The following is a 21,337-nucleotide window of genomic DNA, read 5'->3' as shown; positions in this document are numbered from 1 at the left end:
TAAAGAAGGGGAGTTGCTTAGAAAAACTATCCTGCCTACGTCTCCCATAAAGTATTTTGTGACCTATAAAGTTCTCCAAGCATACAGAGTATGTTTAAGGTTTTCTTTTTTGTTTGTTTGTTTTGGGCTGTGACTCTGCCAGCTTCAGACTTTGTACATTTCAGTCTCTTATTTAGACTAACGAGAGTGCCTCCTGGCTTCATTGTCACCTGGTATGAAGCCTCAGGTCAGGACAGTTGAGCACATGATCACTCAGAGTGGAACGACCCGCTCTACTGTGGAGGAGCACAAGAGCAGGAGAAGGTGGTAGAGGCCTTGTCTCTATTCAGTGAACTTTGTCAGAGCACACTTAGGTTTGACTTTCTGATATTCCTTTGTTTTTGTGGCTTAGACTACCAAGTATTAGTTTATGTCTTTTGAACGATGGATTCCAGCCTCCTTACAGATAGTCCACAGACCTTTTAGACTTGAAATGTCCAAAACTTAATTCAATGTATATTCAAATCAACTTCGTCTTTGCACCATATTCTCTTTCTCAACAGCATCACCATCCCTTCTCAGTCCAGAAACCCTAATCATTTAAAACTCTTCCCTCTTTCATTTATCCTCCTCATTATCAATCACCATGTCTTGATTTTAGTTGTGTCATCTAGGCTAGGCAAATCAATAAAGCTGTTTTAGTCAGGGCTCAGTTTTTACAGAGAAATCATTCTCACTTTCTCAAGAAGGTGGGCCTCAGGAAAACCATGAGTTAGAACAGGTGCAGACGGCACCTAGGTGTCCATCAGTCCTGGAACTGACTTGTTGCCTCTTTCTTGGCTTCACATTCAGCTGTGTCTCATGATTTTTCTCTTTCTGTATCTCTTCAGCATTAGCCCTAGCTAGTCAGTCCTTCATTACCTCAGTACTTCACAGTTCAAATTCCACAAAGAGAACATGGTTCAGCTACAGATACCTGTTTGGCAAAACCGTTAATGCTGTGTCCTGGCCAGCCAGTGGATTCCTGGCTGCCCCTAAGTCAGTAGTCATGTGATTTGAAATAACCTCCTAGTGCTATTCGGAAAAGGCAGTGGCGCCCCACTCCAGTGCTCTTGCCTGGAAAATCCCATGGACGGAGGAGCCTGGAAGGCTGCAGTCCGTGGGGTCGCTGAGGGTTGGACACGACTGAGTGACTTCACTTTCACTTTTCACTTTCATGCATTGGAGAAGGAAATGGCAACCCACTCCAGTGTTCTTGCCTAGAGAATCCCAGGGACAGGGGAGCCTGGTGGGCTGCCGTCTATGGGGTTGCACAGTCGGACATGACTGAATTGACTTAGCAGCTATTCGTTTATCAAGGGATGTCCTAAGGTATGTGTTTTTTATTTTTCTTAATTGGTTCTTAATGCCTTAATTTTAGGTACTTTGGAAATGTCTTTTGAATTCATTTTCCCCCACTGCCATTACTGAGACTCTCTTATTAGCTCTAACCTGTATTAATGCAGCATTATTCTCCTACTCCCTAAACCCCGCATAACTACTTCCAGGTCATCTTAACATTGCTTCTGGCGGCAGTTCCAGTTCAAATCTAATCCCGTCTATTTGTTAAGTAGCACCACTGAGTCCCTGAATAAAGTCCAGATTCATGTCAAGTCAGGCATGATGGTTGCGTCATAATTTTGACCTAATTTAGTTTTTAGTCTTTTCCTTCTATTCTCTCTTGTATACCTTTGAACCTGACCTGTAATAAAGTCCCATAAATACAAGGACAGTTCTTGTTGCTGTTCAGTCACCCAGTCATGTCTGACTCTTCGCCACCCCATGGACTGCAGCACATCAGGCCTCCCTGTCCCTCACCATCTCCCGGAGTTTGCCCAAGTTCATGTCCATTGTTGCAGCATTATTTATAGTGGCAAATATATATATATAATATATAGCTTTGTATCAAAAGGAAATTGTTGAATAAATAATGATACATCTGTATTATGGAATAATGTGTTTTGTGTTAAGTCTGTTTTTGCTTGTTACGTGCAACAGAAATGAAATTTATACTTGTGTAAACCAGAAAGCATATCAGTTGGTAGATGTACCCAAGGAGATCAAGAGATGGACTGGCTTCTTGGATGACTGTATGTAGAGCTTTGAACAATGTCATCTGGAGAACATCTGTCTTCTCTGTGTCTTGACTCTACTTTCTTTGTGTTGATTTTATTCCCAGGCAGCTCTTCCTAAGCTATGCCCAGGGGTGGCTTGTGAACAGCTTAACAACCCAGTGAAAAACGCTTCTTTCCCAGTAGTAACAGCAAAAGTACTAGTCTTATTGGCCTGAGTCACCTGCCAATTCCTGAGGCATTCACTATGGCAAGGGGGATGGAATTTTCTTGGTATCTAGGTCTGAGTCATACACCCATCCCTGGAGCTCGCTGTTGAAGGTAGCTTAAACTGCATAAACTGAAAGGCGTGAGGGGAGGGGATGGGAGCAGGCTTTCCCAAAGGGAAATTGGACTGCCAGTATCAGAATGAGGAAAAGTAGATTCTGAGCTGGCAAAAGTAACAGAAAGTCCTCTAATGCAGCTTTTCAAATGTCCAGAAAGATGACTCTTGACATTTATCATGCACAATGAACAGAAACACGGGTGTGTGTATGTGCAGGCATGTGATATGCACAGACTGACAGGCCTGTGAACGTGCACGCTAAACTGTTCACAGTGGTGTTCTCAGGGGCATGACTGGAGCACACAGAGGGTCAGCTACAGAAGTTCTGTTATATATCTCTGTTGTTTGACTTGTTGCCAGGAACATTTTTGTCAGAATAATTAAAACTATAAAACCTAAAAGTGCAATGAAGAGTTTTCCTCTTAGGTATATTGTGATACCTGGAAGTTGCTTTTTGAGTGTCAGTAGTAATAATGATTGGAGAAGGCAGTGGCAACCCACTCCAGTACTCTTGCCTGGAAACTCCCATGGATGGAGGAGCCTGGTAGGCTGCAGTCCGTGGAGTCATGAAGAGTCAGACACGACCGAGTGACTTGACTTTCGCTTTTCACTTTCATGCATTGGAGAAGGAATTGGCACCCCACTCCAGCATTCCTGCCTGGAGAATCCCAAAGACAGAGGAGCCTGGTAGGCTGCCGTCTTCGGGGTTGCACAGAGTCAGACATGACTGAAGCGACTTAGCAGCAGCAGTAATAATGACAACGGCTAAAATTTACTGAGTGCTTTCTCGGCAGACTGTGCATATTGTATACTTTTTCACTTAACCCTTAAATAACCTGCTGAGGTATTATTACTGCCAATGACTGACTTATTTATAAACTGAAATTTAGAGACGCTGTTAGTCATTCACAAACCTAGCTATCAAACAAACATATATCTCCCGGCCCTACATGGGCTGCTAAATCAGAATTTCAGGGTAGAGCCTAGTCTATCTAATAGACACCCCAAGTGATTCATTTGAAGTAGGTTTATTACCAGTTTGTTTGGGAGTTTCCACTGGGTTGGGAATTAAGCTCAAGGTGGCACAACTAGTAAGAATCAGAGTTGTTCACACATGGTTATTATCACTGTTAAAATTAAATACTAGGTTTTTAGCTTAAATAAATCTTTGTAGACCAGCATGAAAATCTCACCAGTACTTATGGGGTATATTTCTGTAAGGAAGAATTATGAATTCTAGGCATCAGATTGACAAATGACCATTTGCAGTAAAAGACAGAAGTATACAGAGTAAGATAACTTTGTCATTGGAGCAGCTGAGTCTGTACTCCAAATGTTAGCAGAATTGGAGTCTTTTTTATTGTAACAGTGTATTACTATTACACATTTATGGAATATGGTGACAGGTGTATTGTTTTATAGAGCACTATAGTTTATCCTTTTGTCTATTTAATAAAAAATAAATGCAGAATAACACATGCTGCTCCTCAACCCCTATCCACAATCCCCTGTCGTTTTCACACACACACACACACGCATGCACACCCACACAGAAGCATACTTTGGTTAAATGTCACCAACATAATTTCTTCTCTTACACCTTTAATGTAAAACCCCAAGTTGCAACTCAGTTTTGCAAACATTTAAAAGGCAAACAGAGTATTTTGCCTTCTTTTTAGCATTTATAAAGAAGGAAGCCATCATATTAAGGCAATGATTAAACTTACACAATTAAAATTTGCAAACAACCAAATTAAACTAGGATAGTGATGATTTACTCAGAAGGAAGGTGAAATAAATTTGATTTTCCTACTGTGCTTGTTGCCATTCAGCAGATATAATGAACTGAGATAACAATGCAGACAGTCCAGGTCCACTTCAGCCTAAGTGTACAAAAAACAACAAAAATATGACATAGAAAAGAACGTGAGTGCTGTCCATTGGATTCAATTTGGTGCCACCATTTTTCGTATTCTTGGTTGCAGTTACACCTTTTGTGCTCATGGTTGTGGCTGCACTTTTCGTATTCTTGTTTGTGGCTGCACTTTTCGTATTCTTGTTTGTGGCTGCACTTTTTTTATTCATGGTTGTGGCTGCACTTTTCGTACTCGTGGTTGTGGCTGCACTTTTCATATTCTTGGTTGTGGCTGCGCTTTTTGTACTCGTAGTTCTGGCTGCACTTTTCATATTCTTGGTTGTGGCTGCACTTTTCATATTCATGGTTGTGGCTGCACTACTCATGGTTGTGGCTGCACTTTTCATATTCTTGGTTGTGGCTGCGCTTTTTGTACTCGTAGTTCTGGCTGCACTTTTCATATTCTTGGTTGTGGCTGCACTTTTCATATTCATGGTTGTGGCTGCACTACTCATGGTTGTGGCTGCACTTTTCATATTCTTGGTTGTGACTACACTTTCTGTATTCATGGTTGTGGCTGTCGTTGAGGTCACTTCTGTATTCTTTGTTGCCTTGGGATTCAGAGATATTTGGAGGTTTGGAGTTGTGTTGGAATTTGTGGTTGTCTTAGAACTTAGGCTGGTAACCATTGATGCTGCTTTGGTTTCCCACAAAGTGACATCAGAAAACAGTAGGAGCAGAGTGAATAATAACTTGAACATCATTTTCCTGTTTCAAAATAATTATAGAAAATTAATCTAACACTTGGATCATAAACAAATATAAGAACTTACATTTTTAAAAGTGATGGTGAGAAAGGAAGAGGGCATGAAGAAAAGCTTATCTCAGTACCAGGAAAATGCCAACCTTGGTTTAACACACAGTTTTTAAGATAAAAGGAAATTCAGAAATGATCAATATCAACTCTTTGATTTTACAGATGGGCTCAGAAAAAGGGCATAATTTGCCTGAGGATGCATATCTGAAAATGACCAGAACTGGAACTTGAGTCTGAGTCTTAGTCTAGTGTTCTTTAGTAGATGGGGACTATGAAGACATACTATAGACATACACAAAAAGTTTACTAGTAAACTATTTTGAAAGTAAGGCTAATTTTTTTTTATCCTGTCTTCAAATCTAATGGTTTGCCGTGATTGAGAAAAAGCAGCTAGCCCATGTTGAACATAGTTAACTGTTCTTTTTTAACTTAAAGCTCAAACTTTGAAATCTAATATATGCTAAATTTACATTTGGTTCTAATGTGTAACTGAGAAAATTTCAATTTAATATTACCTTTTGATGTTTTTTTTCTTTGAAGAGTAGGCTTCAGGCTTTCTGCAGTGTCCTATGGGGAATCTAATTTCTTACTCACTGTGTGCTATTTAAATAGAATTAGTGAGTAAGTCACGTGTTATAAACTTGACCTGGTATTTACGCTTTGGAAATAACCTATTGAGTGCTTTCCAAACTGGTGCAAACAGACTGTGGCAGAGATGGAGAAATGCAAATAAAGTCTTTCTAAAATCTAGTCACTTATATAAAGAACCCTGTGAATACCACTTTGTTATTCCTCTTACCCATGTTTTGCATTAGCGAATGTCTTCATTTGATTGAACTAACTACAGGAATATACTCTTTGCCTACTGTGATTATCATGACTTAAAATTGAGTAAGTATATTAGAGACAGATTTTTTTCTTAAAATATATTGTATATATGTTTAGAGGGTAGTTTTTGGCTAGGATTATATTGGAAGTTTTCAAAATAATTCAAGAATATAGCTTTCTAGAGGTTCTAGAGTTCTAGTAAATAATTATTCTATTAGAAAAGAGGTTAAACTTTATTAATATAAAACTAAATAGAAAAGAATTGCATGTGAAAGTGATACTTTTCATATTGAGTTTGCAGAGGTTTTTTTTTTAGTACATTAAATAGCTCACATTGAAGCACATGGAGTAAATAAATTCTTCAAAGGAATTTCATCTTTTGGTCACTGCTTTTGCTTAATGAGTGGCACACAGGGAAGTTGGGTTGTACTGTGCTAATGTTTTCATCACATTAGCTGGCTCTTTTTAAAACTTGCAGGGTTGTGAACAATTGTGTTGACATACAAGGAAATTGCTTCATAAATGGCAGAAGTACAAGTCAGTACATGTTTCTGTCCTGTTTTACTTTGCTGTGAAGGTTTCTTTTTCCTCCTGAATAAATAGAACCAGTGCTTGCTAAATCTTATTTATATTAAGTATGTAGAGTATAGTATAAAGATTATAAATCTTATTTATATTAGGTACCTAGTATAAAGAGTATAAATCTTATTTATATTAGGTACAAACCTCTATTAAATTGAAAGTTTGTATGATCAGACCTAAAAAGTAAACATAAAAAGCCTCTTAGCAACCAGAGTAGGTATTATAAATCAGAGCACTAAGATAATGCACATGTAAGTTTTTTAAAATATAAATTTATTTATTTTAATTGGAGGTTAATAAATTTTTATTGATGCTTCAAACACCTCAATCTCAACTTACTTAAAATTTTATCTTTTTTTAAGTTTATTTATTTTAATTGGAAGCTAATTACTTTATAATATTGTATTGGTTTTGCCATACATCAACATGAATCCGCCACAGGTATACGCGTGTTCCCCATCCTGAACCCTACTCCCACCTCCCTCCCCGTACCATCCCTCTGGGTCATCCCAGTGCACCAGCCCCAAGCATCCTGTATTCTGCATCAAATCTGGACTGGCGATTTGTTTCTTATATGATATTATACATGTTTCAATGCCATTCTCCCAAATCATCCCACCCTCTCCCTCTCCCACAGAGTCCAAAAGACTGTTCTATACATCTGTGTCTCTTTTGCTGTCTCGCATACAGAGTTATCATTACCGTCTTTCTAAATTCCATATATATGTGTTAGTATACTGTATTGGTATCCTGTTCTTATACACATTTCAACTGCATCATTACCTTTAATTTCTTATTTTCTTCTTATTGATCTTAAGCTGCTTAAGTCTTTGATGATAATTAAGTAAAATTAAAATTTCTGAACTCTGCAGCACTTAAATGCTTCCCCCCAAAAAAGAAATCATTTGCCATTATTCATGCCTTTAAATACCCCCACTTCTTTATCTTTGTGCAGTCTCTCCCATCTGCCCAGAGTGTTTTCTCATTCAAAATTGCACTCTTCCTTCAGTGTCTAACTCTGATGGCAGCATCTTTTTATGTGAAGTGAAGTCTCTCAGTCATGTCTGACTCTTTGGGACCCCATAGACTGTAACCTACCAGGCTTCTCTGTCCATGGGATTTTCCAGGCAGGAGTACTGGAGTGGGTTGCCATTTCCTTCTCCAGGGGATCTTCCTGACCCAGGGTTCGAACCCAGGTCTCCTGCCTTGCAGGCAGACGCTTTATCCTCTGAGCCACCAGGGAAGCCCTTTTTATGTGAGCCTTTCTTAATTCTATACTTCCAAATCAGACATTTTAGGACTTGGTATGTCTAGCGCATATATCAGACTCTTCTTTACTCTGTTGTATCCTCTGGCTTCCTTGTGATCAGGTACAACCTCTTCTTTGTATCTTGTGGCGCAGGGAGTACTTGCACAGAATAGTGTACAACAAACACTGGAATTTATTGAAATATCTCATCTTTGTTTCTTCATGGGGGAGGCTGATATGTCTATTATTTTAGACATTTGGTCATTTACAGCTTTCCCTCCACCATAAGCATAAATTTGCAACTCAGAGGCCTGAGTTTAAGTCCTTTCTCTACTTTCTGGCTTCTCTTTTGAGAGAATTTCTTACTTGTATGATGTAGGTCAAAAGTGCATTCACATCCTTTACCTGTGTAAAGTAACAGAAATTCAACCAAGGAAATTTTAAAGATCTAATTGGTTTTATTGAACAGTTCATGAATTGGACAGCATCCTGTCTAATAAATAGAGAGGAGCTCCAGAGGACTATGGAAAGAGAAAGTTTTTTAAAGTCAAGACAAGGAAATCATAAAAAATTATTTCAAGCTTAAGTAACTTACGTAGGGGATGAAAAGCATCTGTGTGGCAGATTATCTCATCCTCCTTTTGGGGATGGAAATGATTATCTCATTGGTACTGACCAGAAGATTCCACTGGTTAGGATTACATTCCTGGAGAAGGTTGTAACTGCGGTTAGATTTGGTATTAAGTCTTGATTTTAACACAAGTGGCTCCATTTTGGGCTGCTTGTTTCTGTTTTTCCCCCAATATTGTGTAGTAACAAGTGACTTTTAAGTGTGGACAGTTGTTTCAAAAAGATATTTGGAAGCTTCCTGAGAAAGTATATATGCACATGTGCAAAAACAGACTATTGTTATGTTAGATTTAAATGTGAGTATCTTAGAATTGTACATAAGTACTTCTACAGTAGAATATCAGTCTCTTCACTGTTGGAATCTAATACAAGAAAAAGAACACATTTCTCCTTAGTTGCAAAATACATGTTTGGAGAAGTGTCTGTCTCCCAATATTCCCTCCTTCTCTTTATTAAATAGAAAGCTAAACATCAGTCTTCATTTCTGCCTGTTTGTAACCGCATGCATCTGATTAATCACTAAGTCTTGTTGATTGTGCTTCAAAAAAATTGTACTTTATCCTTACATTGTTGTACTTTATCCTTTCACTGTGTGGATCACAACAAACTGTGGAAAATTCTTAAAGAGATGGGAATACCAGACCACCTAAACTGCCTCCTGAGAAATCTGTATGCAGGTCAAGAAGCAACAGTTAGAACCAGACATGGAACAACGGACTGGTTCCAAATTGGGAAAGGAGTACATCAAGGCTGTCTATTGTCACCCTGCTTGTTTAACTTATATGCAGAGTATATCTTGCGAAATGCCAGGCTGGATGAAGCACAAACTGAAATCAAGATTGCCAGGAGAAATATCAATAACCTCAGATACACAATGACACCACCTTTATGGCAGAAAGTGAAGAACTAAAGATCCTCTTGATGAAAGTGAAAGAGGAGAGTGAAAAAGCTGGCTTAAAACTCAACATTCAAAACACAAAGATCATGGTATCCAGTCCCATCACTTCATGCCAAACAGGTGGGGAAATAATGGACACAGTGACAGACTTTATTTTTCTGGGCTCCAAAATCACTGCAGATATTGACTGCAGCCATGAAATTAAAAGACGCTTGCTCCTTGGAAGAAAAGCTATGACCAACCTAGACAGCATATTCAAAAGCAGAGACTTTACTTTGCCAACAAAAGTCCATTGAGTCAAATTATGGTTTTTCCAGTAGTCATGTATGAATGTGAGATTTGGACCATATAAAGAAAGCTGAGCACCAAAGAATTGATGTTTTTGAACTGTGGTGTTGGAGAAGACTCTTGAGAGTCCTTTGGACTGCAAGGAGATCAAACCAGTCCATCCAAAAGGAAATCAGTCCTGAATATTCATTGGAAGGACTGATGCTGAAACTGAAACTCCAGTCCTTTGGCCACCTGATGTGAACTGACTCATTGAAAAAGACCCTGATGCTGGGAAAGATTGAAGGCAGGAAGAAAAGGGGCGACAGAGGATGAGATGGTTGGATGGCATCACCGACTCGATGGACATGAGTTTGAGCAAGCTCTGGGAGTTGGTGATGGACAGGGGAGCCTGGTGTGCTGCAGTGCATGGGGTTGCAAAGAGTCGGACACGACTGAACGACTGAACTGAACTGATGTTTATCTTACAGACTGAGTGGGTAGCTTTATCAATTATCCAAGCGGAGGTTAGCAAGCTTATTTATCAATAGACCAGGTAGTAAATATTTTAGGCTTTACAAGCCTAAAGCTTTTCTTTTTCTCTTGTTTTTGTTTTGTTTTGATTTTGGTTTTTTAACCAAAAAGAACCATTTTCCTTGCAGGTCATACAGAAACAGGCTGCAAGTAGCCTGTCATTGGACACTAGTTTGCTGCACTCTAATCTAGGCTGTTGACAATATAATATAAATATTACATATAGGTAATCATTCAGTGATAGTGTTAAGGCTAATTTCCAATTTTAATTATGGATACACATGACTATACTTTAAAGGAAAAAGACTTGATTTAATAATAGTGATTAGAGTTGGAGTCCTGAATGAGCCAGACGATTTCTCAAGTGGTTTTGTTTTCTGTGATCGTTAGTTTATAGAAGTATAGTGGCCTCGGGCGTTAGGAAACAAGGCTTTGGTTTACTCAACAAGAGGATGTAGTGACTGATACATAATGAATAATTTGGTAGTTATGACTTGATAGTACTTAAAAAGAAGCAATTAATGGCTGCAGTCCATCTATTGCTATGAAAACAGTTATATTTTTAATCAACTAGGCTCACCTCTTTTAATGTAAATACATAAGCCTTGAAAGGAAATAATCCTGAGATATGTTTATGAGGTTTGATATTATGAAACAACATGTAAAAATTCTAAAACAAGCAACTAAAGGTAAATGTATGCAAATGAATATTGTTCCCTTCAGAAGAGTCACTGTTGTAGGTGAGGTACTTACTTTAAACCCTGATGCTTTTGAGCACACATTTTAAGAGAAGTACATTTTTGGAAGTGTAGTATGTTCTGTGTAAATGTAGTAGGAAAATCTTCATTCTTGAAAGTTTTTGGTAAAGCAAAATGTCATTTAGTAATATTTTTGCTTAAAATGATTTTTTTCTTGTGTTACATATAAACTGGCTTGTAGTAATATTTGAAAGAAAGGCCCCCAAAGGTGTTTTCACAAATAACAGCCTCATTGGAGTAAGAGCTTCAAGACTCAAACATGACTACTTTGAAGAAAAACATAAAGAAATTTAGATATGTGTTGTTTGTATTTAGAATTAAGATCAGTTTACCGTATCGTCATAGTGAATGTAGGAAGATGTTTCACTAGTTTCAGGTGACCCCTTCGTTCTTTGATTGCTTTTATTATGTTTTAAAGAGGCTTTAGCCTTTACAGTGCATGTCTAAGTTCATATTTAATGTCCTACAGCTTTCTAAAAAAAATTTAATATCAGGGCAAGAGACTCATAACACATTATCAAAGTATACTTTGTTAAGCAAGAAAGATTTCCAATTGTAGAAAAGCCATACCATGAAAAAGAATACTAGAGCCTGTGTATAGATGAAATTATTTTTGAACATGTATCAGCTTTCTTTAATTATTTGTTATTGGCATGAGGAAATACAACAGAGCGTCTTGTGGTTAAGCAATAGAAGGGATGGGTAGTTGTGGCTGTGTGCCAGTTACTCTTGCACTATACAATGTCTCAGGTGCAGTAGTGGTCACTGAGGCTGTGGTTGGCAAGCAAAGGCCTTCCCAGTGGTTATTGTGGTGTATGGCATCTTTATTTTTCCTTAGTGATGTTTTGTTTCTTTTTTCTTTGTCGATGAAAAGCCATTAAATCTTAGTTTATTTTCTATTGAGGTAAGCATTTTGACAGGCATTCCTCAGCCTTCCAGAAGTGTTCTCTTTGTTTGTTTGAACTGTGACTATGGGCAACAGAATAACACAAAGTGAAAAACTACATTTCTGATTGAGATTTCATCAGATTTATTTGATATTTGGTTTGGGATGCCCATTTGAAATTCAGATATCTAACTTTTTTACTGATAAATTATTTTTTCCATATATAAATGAATGAATAAATAACAAATCTTATAAATTATTTAAAGTGTAATTAGAGAGGATAGGTACATGAGGAATTATATGCCACTCTGGGTTCAGTCATCTCCATCACTAACCTTTTTAATTACCAAGAATCTCTTATACAAGGCACAGGAGTAATATTTAAAATATTTATGTAGCACCTACAAAATGCTTTAATGTACATGATTTAATCTATTCTTTAAAATGCCCATATGGAATATATGTTATTTTGATTTTTACCAGAGGACGTATTTAATCATTTACCCACGATAAGACTGTTGGTAACAGTCTAAACTCATGCTCTTTCTACTAAATCACGATGTACTTTAAATACTCTTAGAATTGTTTTAATCAGGAAAAAACTGTACAGTTTTGCTGTTTTTATGAGTATTTGTATGTATATGTTTAATTTCTGTACTTTGATTTCATCAATAACTCCCAACAAATTCACAATATCAGACCATGGTTTATAGAAAAGATAAATGGATATATTGAACATATGTCTCAACTGGTTCCTGAACGTGCTTAACATAGTTGGGGCTGTTGAACCAAAATGACATTTCTTGAAAGACGAGCTTCTTAAAAACCTCACTTGTGTCAGTTTTGAAAGTGTGAAGGAAACTAACCTGCTTAACACATTATTAACACCTTGAGGTGGCTTTTTTTTTTTCTATTTCCTTGATATCCCTTGAGTAATCTACTTGTACTAAATTGTTCACAGGTAACAAAACTAAGCTTTCTCTGAAATTGTTTCAGAGGTAACTCCCCACTACCTAGAACTAATTTCTTATATGACAAATAGCAACCTAGCCAAATCATCATTTATAACTTTTCTTTAATCTCTGTTTTGTCTGGACTTTGAAGCTGTGACTTTGACCTATTGGAAGAAACTTAGGTTCTAAAATAAGAAAGACTTGGAGGTTTGACTTGGTCTGTCTTAAGTAGGTTATTGTTAGCCTATCAGTCATATCTTTGTTTTATATTAATTATTTTATTTAATAAATTCAGATCAAGATCCCCCCCAAAAAAAAACTCCTAGCAGGAGGTAATATCTAAACTGAAATAAAGAGGATGAATAAGGTTTGCTGGGGGAAGAAGAAAAGGAGTATGGCAGCAAGGACATGCAGAATTTCTGAGAGCCTAATGGCAAGAGAGAGTATGGGGAATTACAGGGATAGAAAGATGTTCTGTTTGAACTATACAGTGCGATGGAGTTGGAAATTTTTAAGATGGCACTGTAAAGGGAAGCAAGGGCTTGATTGTACCTATTAGTAAAGCTATTAAGAATTTAGATTTTATTTTGAGACACAACAACACACAACTTCAACAGTACATGAACCATGAACTCCCAGATGTTCAAGCTGGATTTAGAAAAGGCAGAGGAACCAGAGATCAAATTTCCAACATCCGTTGGATCATTGAAAAAGCAAGAGAGTTCCAGAAAAACATCTGCTTTATTGACTACGCCAAAGCCTTTGACTGTGTGGATCACAACAAACTTTGGAAAATTCTTCAAGAGATGAGAATACCAGACCACTTGACCTGACTACTGAGAAATCTGTATGCAGGTCGAGAAGCAGTGGTTAGAATTGGACATGGACCAACAGACTGGTTCCAAATAGGGAAAGGAGTACGTCAAGGCTGTATATTGTCACCCTACTTATTTAACTTATATGCAGAGTACATCATGAGAAATGCTGGGCTGGATGAAGCACAAGCTGGCATCAAGATTGCCGGGAGAAATATCAATAACGTCAGATACACAAGGACACCACCCTTATGGCAGAAAGTAAAGAAGAACTAAAGATCCTCTTGATGAAAGTGAAAGAGGAGAGTTAAAAAAGCTGGCTTAAAACCCCACATTCAGAAAACTAAGATCATGGCATCCAGTCCCATCACTTCATGGGAAATAGATGGGGAAACAATGGGCACAGTGACAGACTTTATTTTCTTGGGCTCCAAAATCACTGCAGATGGTGACTGCAGCCATGAAATTAAAAGGTACTCTCTGGAAGAAAAGCTATGACCAACCTAGACAGCATATTAAAAAACAGAGACATTACTTTGCCAACAAAGGTCCATCTAGTCAAAGCTATGGTTTTCCCAGTGGTCATGTATGGATGTGAGAGTTGGATTATAAAGAAGGCTGAGTGCTGAAGAATTGATGGTTTTGAACTGTGGTATTGGAGAAGACTCTTGAGAGTCCCTTGGACTGCAAGGAGGTCAAACAAGTTAATCCTAAAGGAAATCGGTCCTGAATACTCATTGGAAGGACTGATGCTGAAGCTGAAGCTCCTGTCCTTTGGCCACCTGATGCAAAGAACTGACTCTTTGGAAAAGACCCTTATTCTGGGAAAGATTGAAGGTAGGAGGAGAAGGGGATGACAGAGGATGAGATGTTTGGATGGTACCACCGACTCGATGGACATGAGTTTGAGCAAGCTTTGGGAGTTAGTGATGGACAGAGAAGCCTGGCTGTGCTGCAGTCCATGTGGTTGCAAAGAGCCAGGCATGACTGAGCTACTGAACTGACTGACTGACTGAGACACAGACAGTTGTTGAAGATTTTTAGTGTTCTTTTGTTGTTGTTTCGTTTTTAGGAGAGAAAGAGCCTGGTTGGTTAGATTTACTAGAGAACAGTCCGAGGAACAATTAACCATGTAGAGCTAACGTAAGCTATATATGCTTCCAAGAAATCTGATAGTACTTCTCAGTCTCTGATCTATATGTCATGATATCCTCCAGTTTCTTAACCTCCCCTTCCCTATTCACAGTTCATTTTGCATCGTCTCATTTTCTTACTCAACCTAGAACCCTTGGACACCTATTTCAATAGTTCTTTTCTTATACCTCTTGTATTTTTCAAAGACAAAACAGGCAATAAAAAATACTTGGTATACATATAAGCATTTCACATGCTTATGTTTTTTGCTTGTATGCATAGTTCTATAACACATTTATATAGTTTTCACTCTGTCTTTGTAGTATTTGCATTTTCTACATTTCAAAGTTAAAAAAGAAACTACATAAATATTTGTGTTGGTCATGTAATATTCTGGCCACACTTTCCTAATGATAGATACTTGGCATTCTGGTTTTTCTTGCTGTTTGAAAGAATGCTGATATTTACCTAGAATTTACTAGATTAAAGGTTAAAATATTTTAGGTTTTTGATCACTGTTTTGTTGCCCCACCCCACCCCTGTAATTGATATACTGTTAAAAATATGCAGATTATGACTTTTTGAATGAGGCGCAAACCACCAACTCAAGGTTGGCAAGTAGCGCCCTCAATTTCTGAGGAAAGTGAAAACTCCTGGGGTTATTTTGATTGAAGGCTCAGTTGCAGTACATTCAGACGAAGTCACAGGATTTTATTACTTAGAGATCCCAGAAACGTCGGGCGGAGAGGGGTGGAGGCAAGCATCCACAGTGAGCTGGGGGAATGGCAGAGCAGTCCTCTGCCCCAGGTCAAGAGAAGAAGAGATAGAGCACCTCCTGTAAGGTGGTTGGGATGACAGTCCCTTAACTGTTTACAGGCTCAGTTCTATGTGGTTATTTTAAAAGGTGCTCCAGGAAAAGCAACGTGGGAAATTATGGTGGGAATCTTAACTTGAGTCCTTATCTAAATGTCCAGCCACTGGGCATGTGTAGTGTTGTCATACTGTAAAATGCTTAGGCAGCAACTCAAAATAGCTATTTTCTCATCACAGTTGCTAGTTACTTTTCAAAAGAGTTGTACCAATATGTGAATGTGGCTGTTTTATTGTGTCTTCCCCAGCATTGATTTTTATTACTTAAAAAAATTGCTTGCTGATTTAGTAATGAGCATAGCATCACGTTTTATTTTTCTCAGTTATTATGTGATTGCCATATTCCCCATATATTTGTCAATTTGTCACTTCCTATCTTTTAAACATTTGTCAGTTTGTCACTTCCTATCTTTTAGACATTTCTGTTTGTGTCCTTCACCCAGTATCCATTGGGAAATCTAAGTATTTTTCTTATCAATTTTATGAGCATTTGATTAGCAATCTCCTTTATGTTTTTCTCTGAGTATTTTTCATCAGGCTTATTAGTTCCAACATAAGAAATCTGGGGTTTTGTATAAACTATTGGTAATTTCTTTGTGTTTTTTTTTCTTTTTCTAATTTAAAATAAAAGCCTTTCACTGAGAGATTCATATCTTTTTTTATTCTTCTGTTGGTTTTAAGACTTCCTTTTTTATGTTATCTTTTTTAGTTCACTATGTAGGTGTATCACATGAAGTGAGTATTGAATTGGACTCTCTTCAAATTTTCCCAGCATCGCTTTTTGAATCTTTACTTTCCCCTTTGATTTTTGACTTTTTCCACTGTTTGAGAATGTACTACGTGGTAGGCACTGTTCTAAGCACTTTACGTGTGTTAACTCATTTTTTCCCTCACAACAACCCTTTGAGGAAATGGAGGCACAAAGAGTTTCTTAATTGTTGTGTGCTCTAATTGTGCTGTCATTTCTATATTATAGTTATCTTCTTTTTTATTTTTATGCCATGACCACTCTGCCTTAATTTTTACAGCTGACATAGAAAGGCTAAGATCTTTCTATTTCTTCCTTTTCCTGTTCTTTCCTGCTTATTTTTCCAGATGGGCTTGAGTATTTTATTCTAAAAAGAATCTCATTGGAATGTTTATCAGAGTTGGCTTAATCCATAAATTATCTGGAATTAATTCATCTTTACAACATCAATCAAGGTGTGTCTCCTTTGGTTAATCTTTGCTCTTGGTACATTCCAGGTGCTAAAAAAATACTTCAGTGAAAAAATAAATGGATGGGAGACCTTTGTTTATCATCTCTATCAAGTCTTGGTTTATACATCTCATTAATTTTTTTTAAACTTTTCTCCATTTGGTCCTGCACATTTCATGTGAATGTTTTTCTTGGCATTGTATATTTTGGTTTATTAGTTGCTGTCGTGAATATAGTATCCTTTTCCTATAATTTCCCAATTATTTGTTGCCAGCATATGAGAAAATGATTAATGTTTGTATACTTGTTATTAAAGTTGTTCTTCTGAAGGCATTCCTGAGGGACCCTTTAGATAGATAATAATCATTTCACCTGTTAATAATAACCATTTTTATTTTTTTCGATAATTTTATCTGTTTTTGTTCTGGAATTTCCCAAATAATATTTAAAAGATGGTTGATGATAATGGTCATTGAAGAACACATATTTGAGATCTTTTAAGTTAGCAGTAGGAGACATTTTATCATTCTGCTCTCATAAGTGAATGTTTCTCTCTTTTCTGGGTCCCATTTCATTAACATCTGAACTTGAACCCTGGAGGGTGGAAAAGCAGGACTGAAGCAAACGTACCATTTTGCTCTCTTGCTCTTAGAGCTTGGGTGTTGACATACATGGGAATTTCTCAACGCACTGAGCTTGGACATAGACATGTAACAGCAGGATTACTGCATATAGAATGTGGGGAGCCAAGACACTGTGCTAAGACTATATATGAATTATTCCATTTATTCCTTAGGAATAGATACCATCTATGAATAAGTTCTGCTAGCGCATTTTATGGGTTATGAAGCTGTGGCTTAGGACATTGGTGGCTTGTCCAGGGTTATATAGCTGAGAAGTGTCAGAGACAGGATTTAGGGCTAGAAGATTTAACATCAAAGCACACATTCTTCACCATGACTTTATCCCTTATTACATTTGTTTTTGTGTTTATTCTCTTATATGAGTTCTCTTGACTGGTGAGAAACAAAGTTACTTGTAAAATAAAATCAAACCTTCAGTATGGATGGATGGACCTTACGAGTTTGAGAGATAGATGCTGAGGACTAATGCATTTTGAATGTTTATGGAGCCCAATAATACGGTAGTTCTTGTTGTATTGGCAAGTAATGATCCCGCCCCCATTATTAATGATAAGAATACAATTTCCATGAAAGTATATAATTACTATCTAATTACTGTACTTCTTTCTGAGGACTTAGAATCTGTGTGGTTGACATGTGTTGTGCTGGTAAATTTACTGTATTTTTTTCCTGCATTTTGCAGATATGTCAAGATTGGCATAATTTATAGGTGCTGCTAATGCTATAATATATAAATTACACTTTTTGGTCATTTTTGCTCATAGGGTTTCTAAAACAACATTGAATTTTTGGCACCCTCAAAGTGAAAGACAATTAACTCTAAGAAACCTATTTTCTGTGGAGTTCAGAGTGTGTATTTTTAAAACAAGATGCAAGTGTGTGGTAGAGTAGGAAATACCTAAGCAATTAGCCTCTACCATTGATGGTGAAGATACTAGATCAGTATTGGGAGGGAGTGGAGGCAGCTTACCCATTTTAAAATCATTTAGGGGACTATCTCAAATAACTCCTTTTCTTCATGGTGAAATTCCCTCCTGACAATAGTGAACCAAGTAGATTTGCCAGGGCAGAAAAATGTCTCAGAGTCACTGTACTAATAAGTCAGTATAGGAGAGGAATTGCTTTACTGAAGCTTAAGAGTAATTTTTCCATAAGCCTGTCCCTTAAAAGAAAGAAAAAATGAAGAGCACATAAGATTGTTACTTTTCTGTGTCTCTGAATAGAAATGTTCCCAAATGTGGAAAGAAAACTATCTTAATTTTTAAATTTCTTTCTGTACTCCTTTCCCAACTCTTAAGAATGCTTGAAATAGATTCCTCCTTATGGCACAAATTAAATTCCTCATTTGTGGCTCACCAATTTCAGTTATGCTGTCTTGCATCTTAATCTAGCCTTGTTTTCAGGGCTTCTTTTTCTGACTCTTGGCTATTACTTATGTTTGTCTCTTAATTCAAACAATGGCTTACTTTGTATCAGTAGACAGTTCTCAGTTTCCTTCTAGCTGAAGTCCCGGTGCCGTTTGACTCGGAGTATCCGGATCTGTCTCATGCCCAGTTCTAGTCCTGTTGCTTGCTTGATTGGTTTCATCACCTGGTCGTAGCACCAAACGAATTCCAGCCTTTTTTGGCTTTTCTCCTTTTCTTTTCCTCTCCCTCCGTTAGTACTGCTGGTGTTCGTTAGACCCCCATGATTTTATCTTGAAACTAGTCTTTATTTTGACTTAAGTAAGTCAGATTCTAACTTCTGATGTACAAAAGATAAATTTCCCTCTCTTGCTCATAGAAGACTTTTAACTATAATTATTTTAACTTTCTGCTAATGAACAGTTTGTTAAATATTCACTAAAACTGTTCCTTCTTTATATGTCTTTAAGTTTAAATTTTTATTGCATTTTTAATACTTTTCTACAGTGCAAAAAAACAAAGCCATTAAACTTTCCTTATTAAAATGCAAAGCCTAGTGTCCTCTAGCTTTTTGAAGAGCTTTTGTCCATTATATAATCTGTAAAGTAGCCAAGAGTTCCTCAGAAGCAGGACATCATTTAGATTGAAAACAACTATGGCTTGTGTGTAAAATAATGATGTGCCGTTACCATTCACGGGGAGGCAACCACAGTTTTACTTTAGTGGCAGAATGCTTGGGTACCTCCAGTATTATATTTGCCATAGAGACTTTACCAAAGTACCTTAGAGCAAAAAAGTTTGTCATGTCATTTCTAGTAAGTAGATTAAGTTGGTATGACTAGAAAGCCAAGTGACACAGATATGAGCATAGACCTTTTATTTTTTCCCAGATGTTTGACAGTGTAAACATACATAAAATACATATTAAAGTTTAGATGCTTTATATTTTGTGCAGTAAATTGAAGCCTTAAAAAGAAAACACTTCATTTTTTAAAAAAGGAAACTCATTAGTTTTACTTCATTAAGACAGTGAAATAGCAGCAAGTACCAAGACATTGTGCACTTCTTTTATTTAAGACAAGTTACTTCATTTACATCAGAGTCAGAAACGGTAATACTTAATATAGCTTGAGTCACTGGTTAGATAGGGGAATATTTTCCCAGCTGTACATCAGGGAGGAGTTCATTCATTAAATTTCAGGAAAGTGCAGACCCTCAGCCAGCCAGCATGACCACAGCATTGAGCATTAAGAGAAACGAAGCATTTGCTTTCCAAGCACTTGCCACAGAAGGTAAGCGTGTCTTTCCATCTGTGGTTGTCTCTTCCCTCCTTAAGTTAAGGGTTGTGCTTTGTTGAGGCATTTCAGAGAAATCATTTGGCATGCCACTAGTAATACTTAGGGTCATGGGTGTTGGGGATGATTTTGTTGAGCTAGTGAGGCTTGTGTTTGTAACCATTCCATCTTGGAGATGAATAGTTAGAGTTGCAGCGGCTGCTTCACGTGAATTGATGGTTTCTGTGGATGTATCTTCTGGATAGGGCACAAAAGCCTTGTCAGTGCTAGTCAAGGTGGTACCTTTGCTTAGAGTGGCACCAAATGTTGTTTCCTTTGTTCGATATTGTTTGGGTATTTTGGTCACTTTGGACTGAGTTACCGTACTCAGAGAGTTAATGGTGTCCACTGTCTGCATCCCACTTACAGTGAACAAGCTTGAGGTAAATCCAGAAGGTGTGGGGTATATGTTATGTTCCTTCAAAGATGATATTTGGCTAGAACAGGGAGTCCCTATTACATGGGCTTTTGTTTCCATCATCCACTTAAGTAAATAAGTAATGTTTTGGTGGTGGTCACATGACCACCTGTTATTGTAAAGGGTTATCTCTTGCAATTGAAAGAGTTGGTCAAAAGCTTGATCTGGAATGAATGTGAACTTATTGTTGTGCAGGTAAAGATGTGTGAGATTTGTCAGGTTTATTAATGTTCCTGGAAGGATTTGTGTCAAGGAATTGTTAGACAGGTCCACGGTGTGTAGTTTGGAGGGCATGTTGGTTGGAACTGTCCAGAGTTTGTTACTACTGAGGTTGAGAACCTCGAGACTTCTTAGTGTATTTTTAATGAGGACAACCTTTTCCAGCATATTCTTAGAAACATCCAGGTATTTAAGGTTCCACTGATAAGCAGTATCAGATTTTTCAAGCAGTTTAATGTTGTTGTTAGCAGCAGACATATTCCAGAGGGACCGAGGTAACTGAGCAGGCAAGCTTTCAAGCCTGTTATTTGAAATGTCCAGGGTCCTCAGATTGGTGTACTGGGTTAACTGGTTATGCAGATCAGTAAAGTGGTTATAAGACAAGTTTAAATGGATAATATTCTCTTGCAGTCCGGATGGTAATGTAGTCAAGTTTCTGCCTGAACAGTCCACACGCCTGTGCCTCTCGGTGCATATACATTGGAGAGGACAAATGCATAAAACACCAGGTGTGAGAGACAGAAGGATGAACAGGCTGGGAGACATTTTCAATATCTGATATTCCATCAAAGCCTGGAAACAAACAGATACACCCTTCTTTTAATATGCAAATACAATTAGGCATCTGCA

The 21,337-nt window shown here is 37.5% G+C and overlaps 2 protein-coding genes across 33 annotated transcripts in view; one reads left to right on the top strand and one right to left on the bottom strand.

Annotated features, from left to right (window-relative positions):
• The window catches only part of NF1 (neurofibromin 1), a 253,657-nt gene that overhangs the window by 159,587 nt on the left and 72,733 nt on the right, over positions 1 to 21,337 (top strand). The window lies entirely within an intron of this gene.
• Positions 4,001 to 21,337, bottom strand: part of OMG (oligodendrocyte myelin glycoprotein) — a 34,558-nt gene continuing 17,221 nt past the window's right edge. For both annotated transcript variants that reach the window (XM_060395269.1, XM_060395268.1), the window contains exons 3-4: positions 5,603 to 21,280; positions 4,001 to 5,038 (exon numbers count right to left, since the gene is read on the bottom strand). In XM_060395269.1, coding sequence (XP_060251252.1) covers positions 19,952 to 21,280 — 1,329 coding nt within the window. In that variant the 3' untranslated portion in view covers positions 4,001 to 5,038; positions 5,603 to 19,951. The remainder of the gene's footprint in view (positions 5,039 to 5,602; positions 21,281 to 21,337) is intronic.

The sequence above is a fragment of the Ovis aries genome, chromosome 11, assembly GCF_016772045.2.
Source record: "Ovis aries strain OAR_USU_Benz2616 breed Rambouillet chromosome 11, ARS-UI_Ramb_v3.0, whole genome shotgun sequence".
Taxonomy (NCBI): Eukaryota; Metazoa; Chordata; class Mammalia; order Artiodactyla; family Bovidae; genus Ovis; species Ovis aries.
Note: the sequence above shows the minus strand (reverse complement) of the source record. Positions and strands in the feature narration are given on the sequence as shown.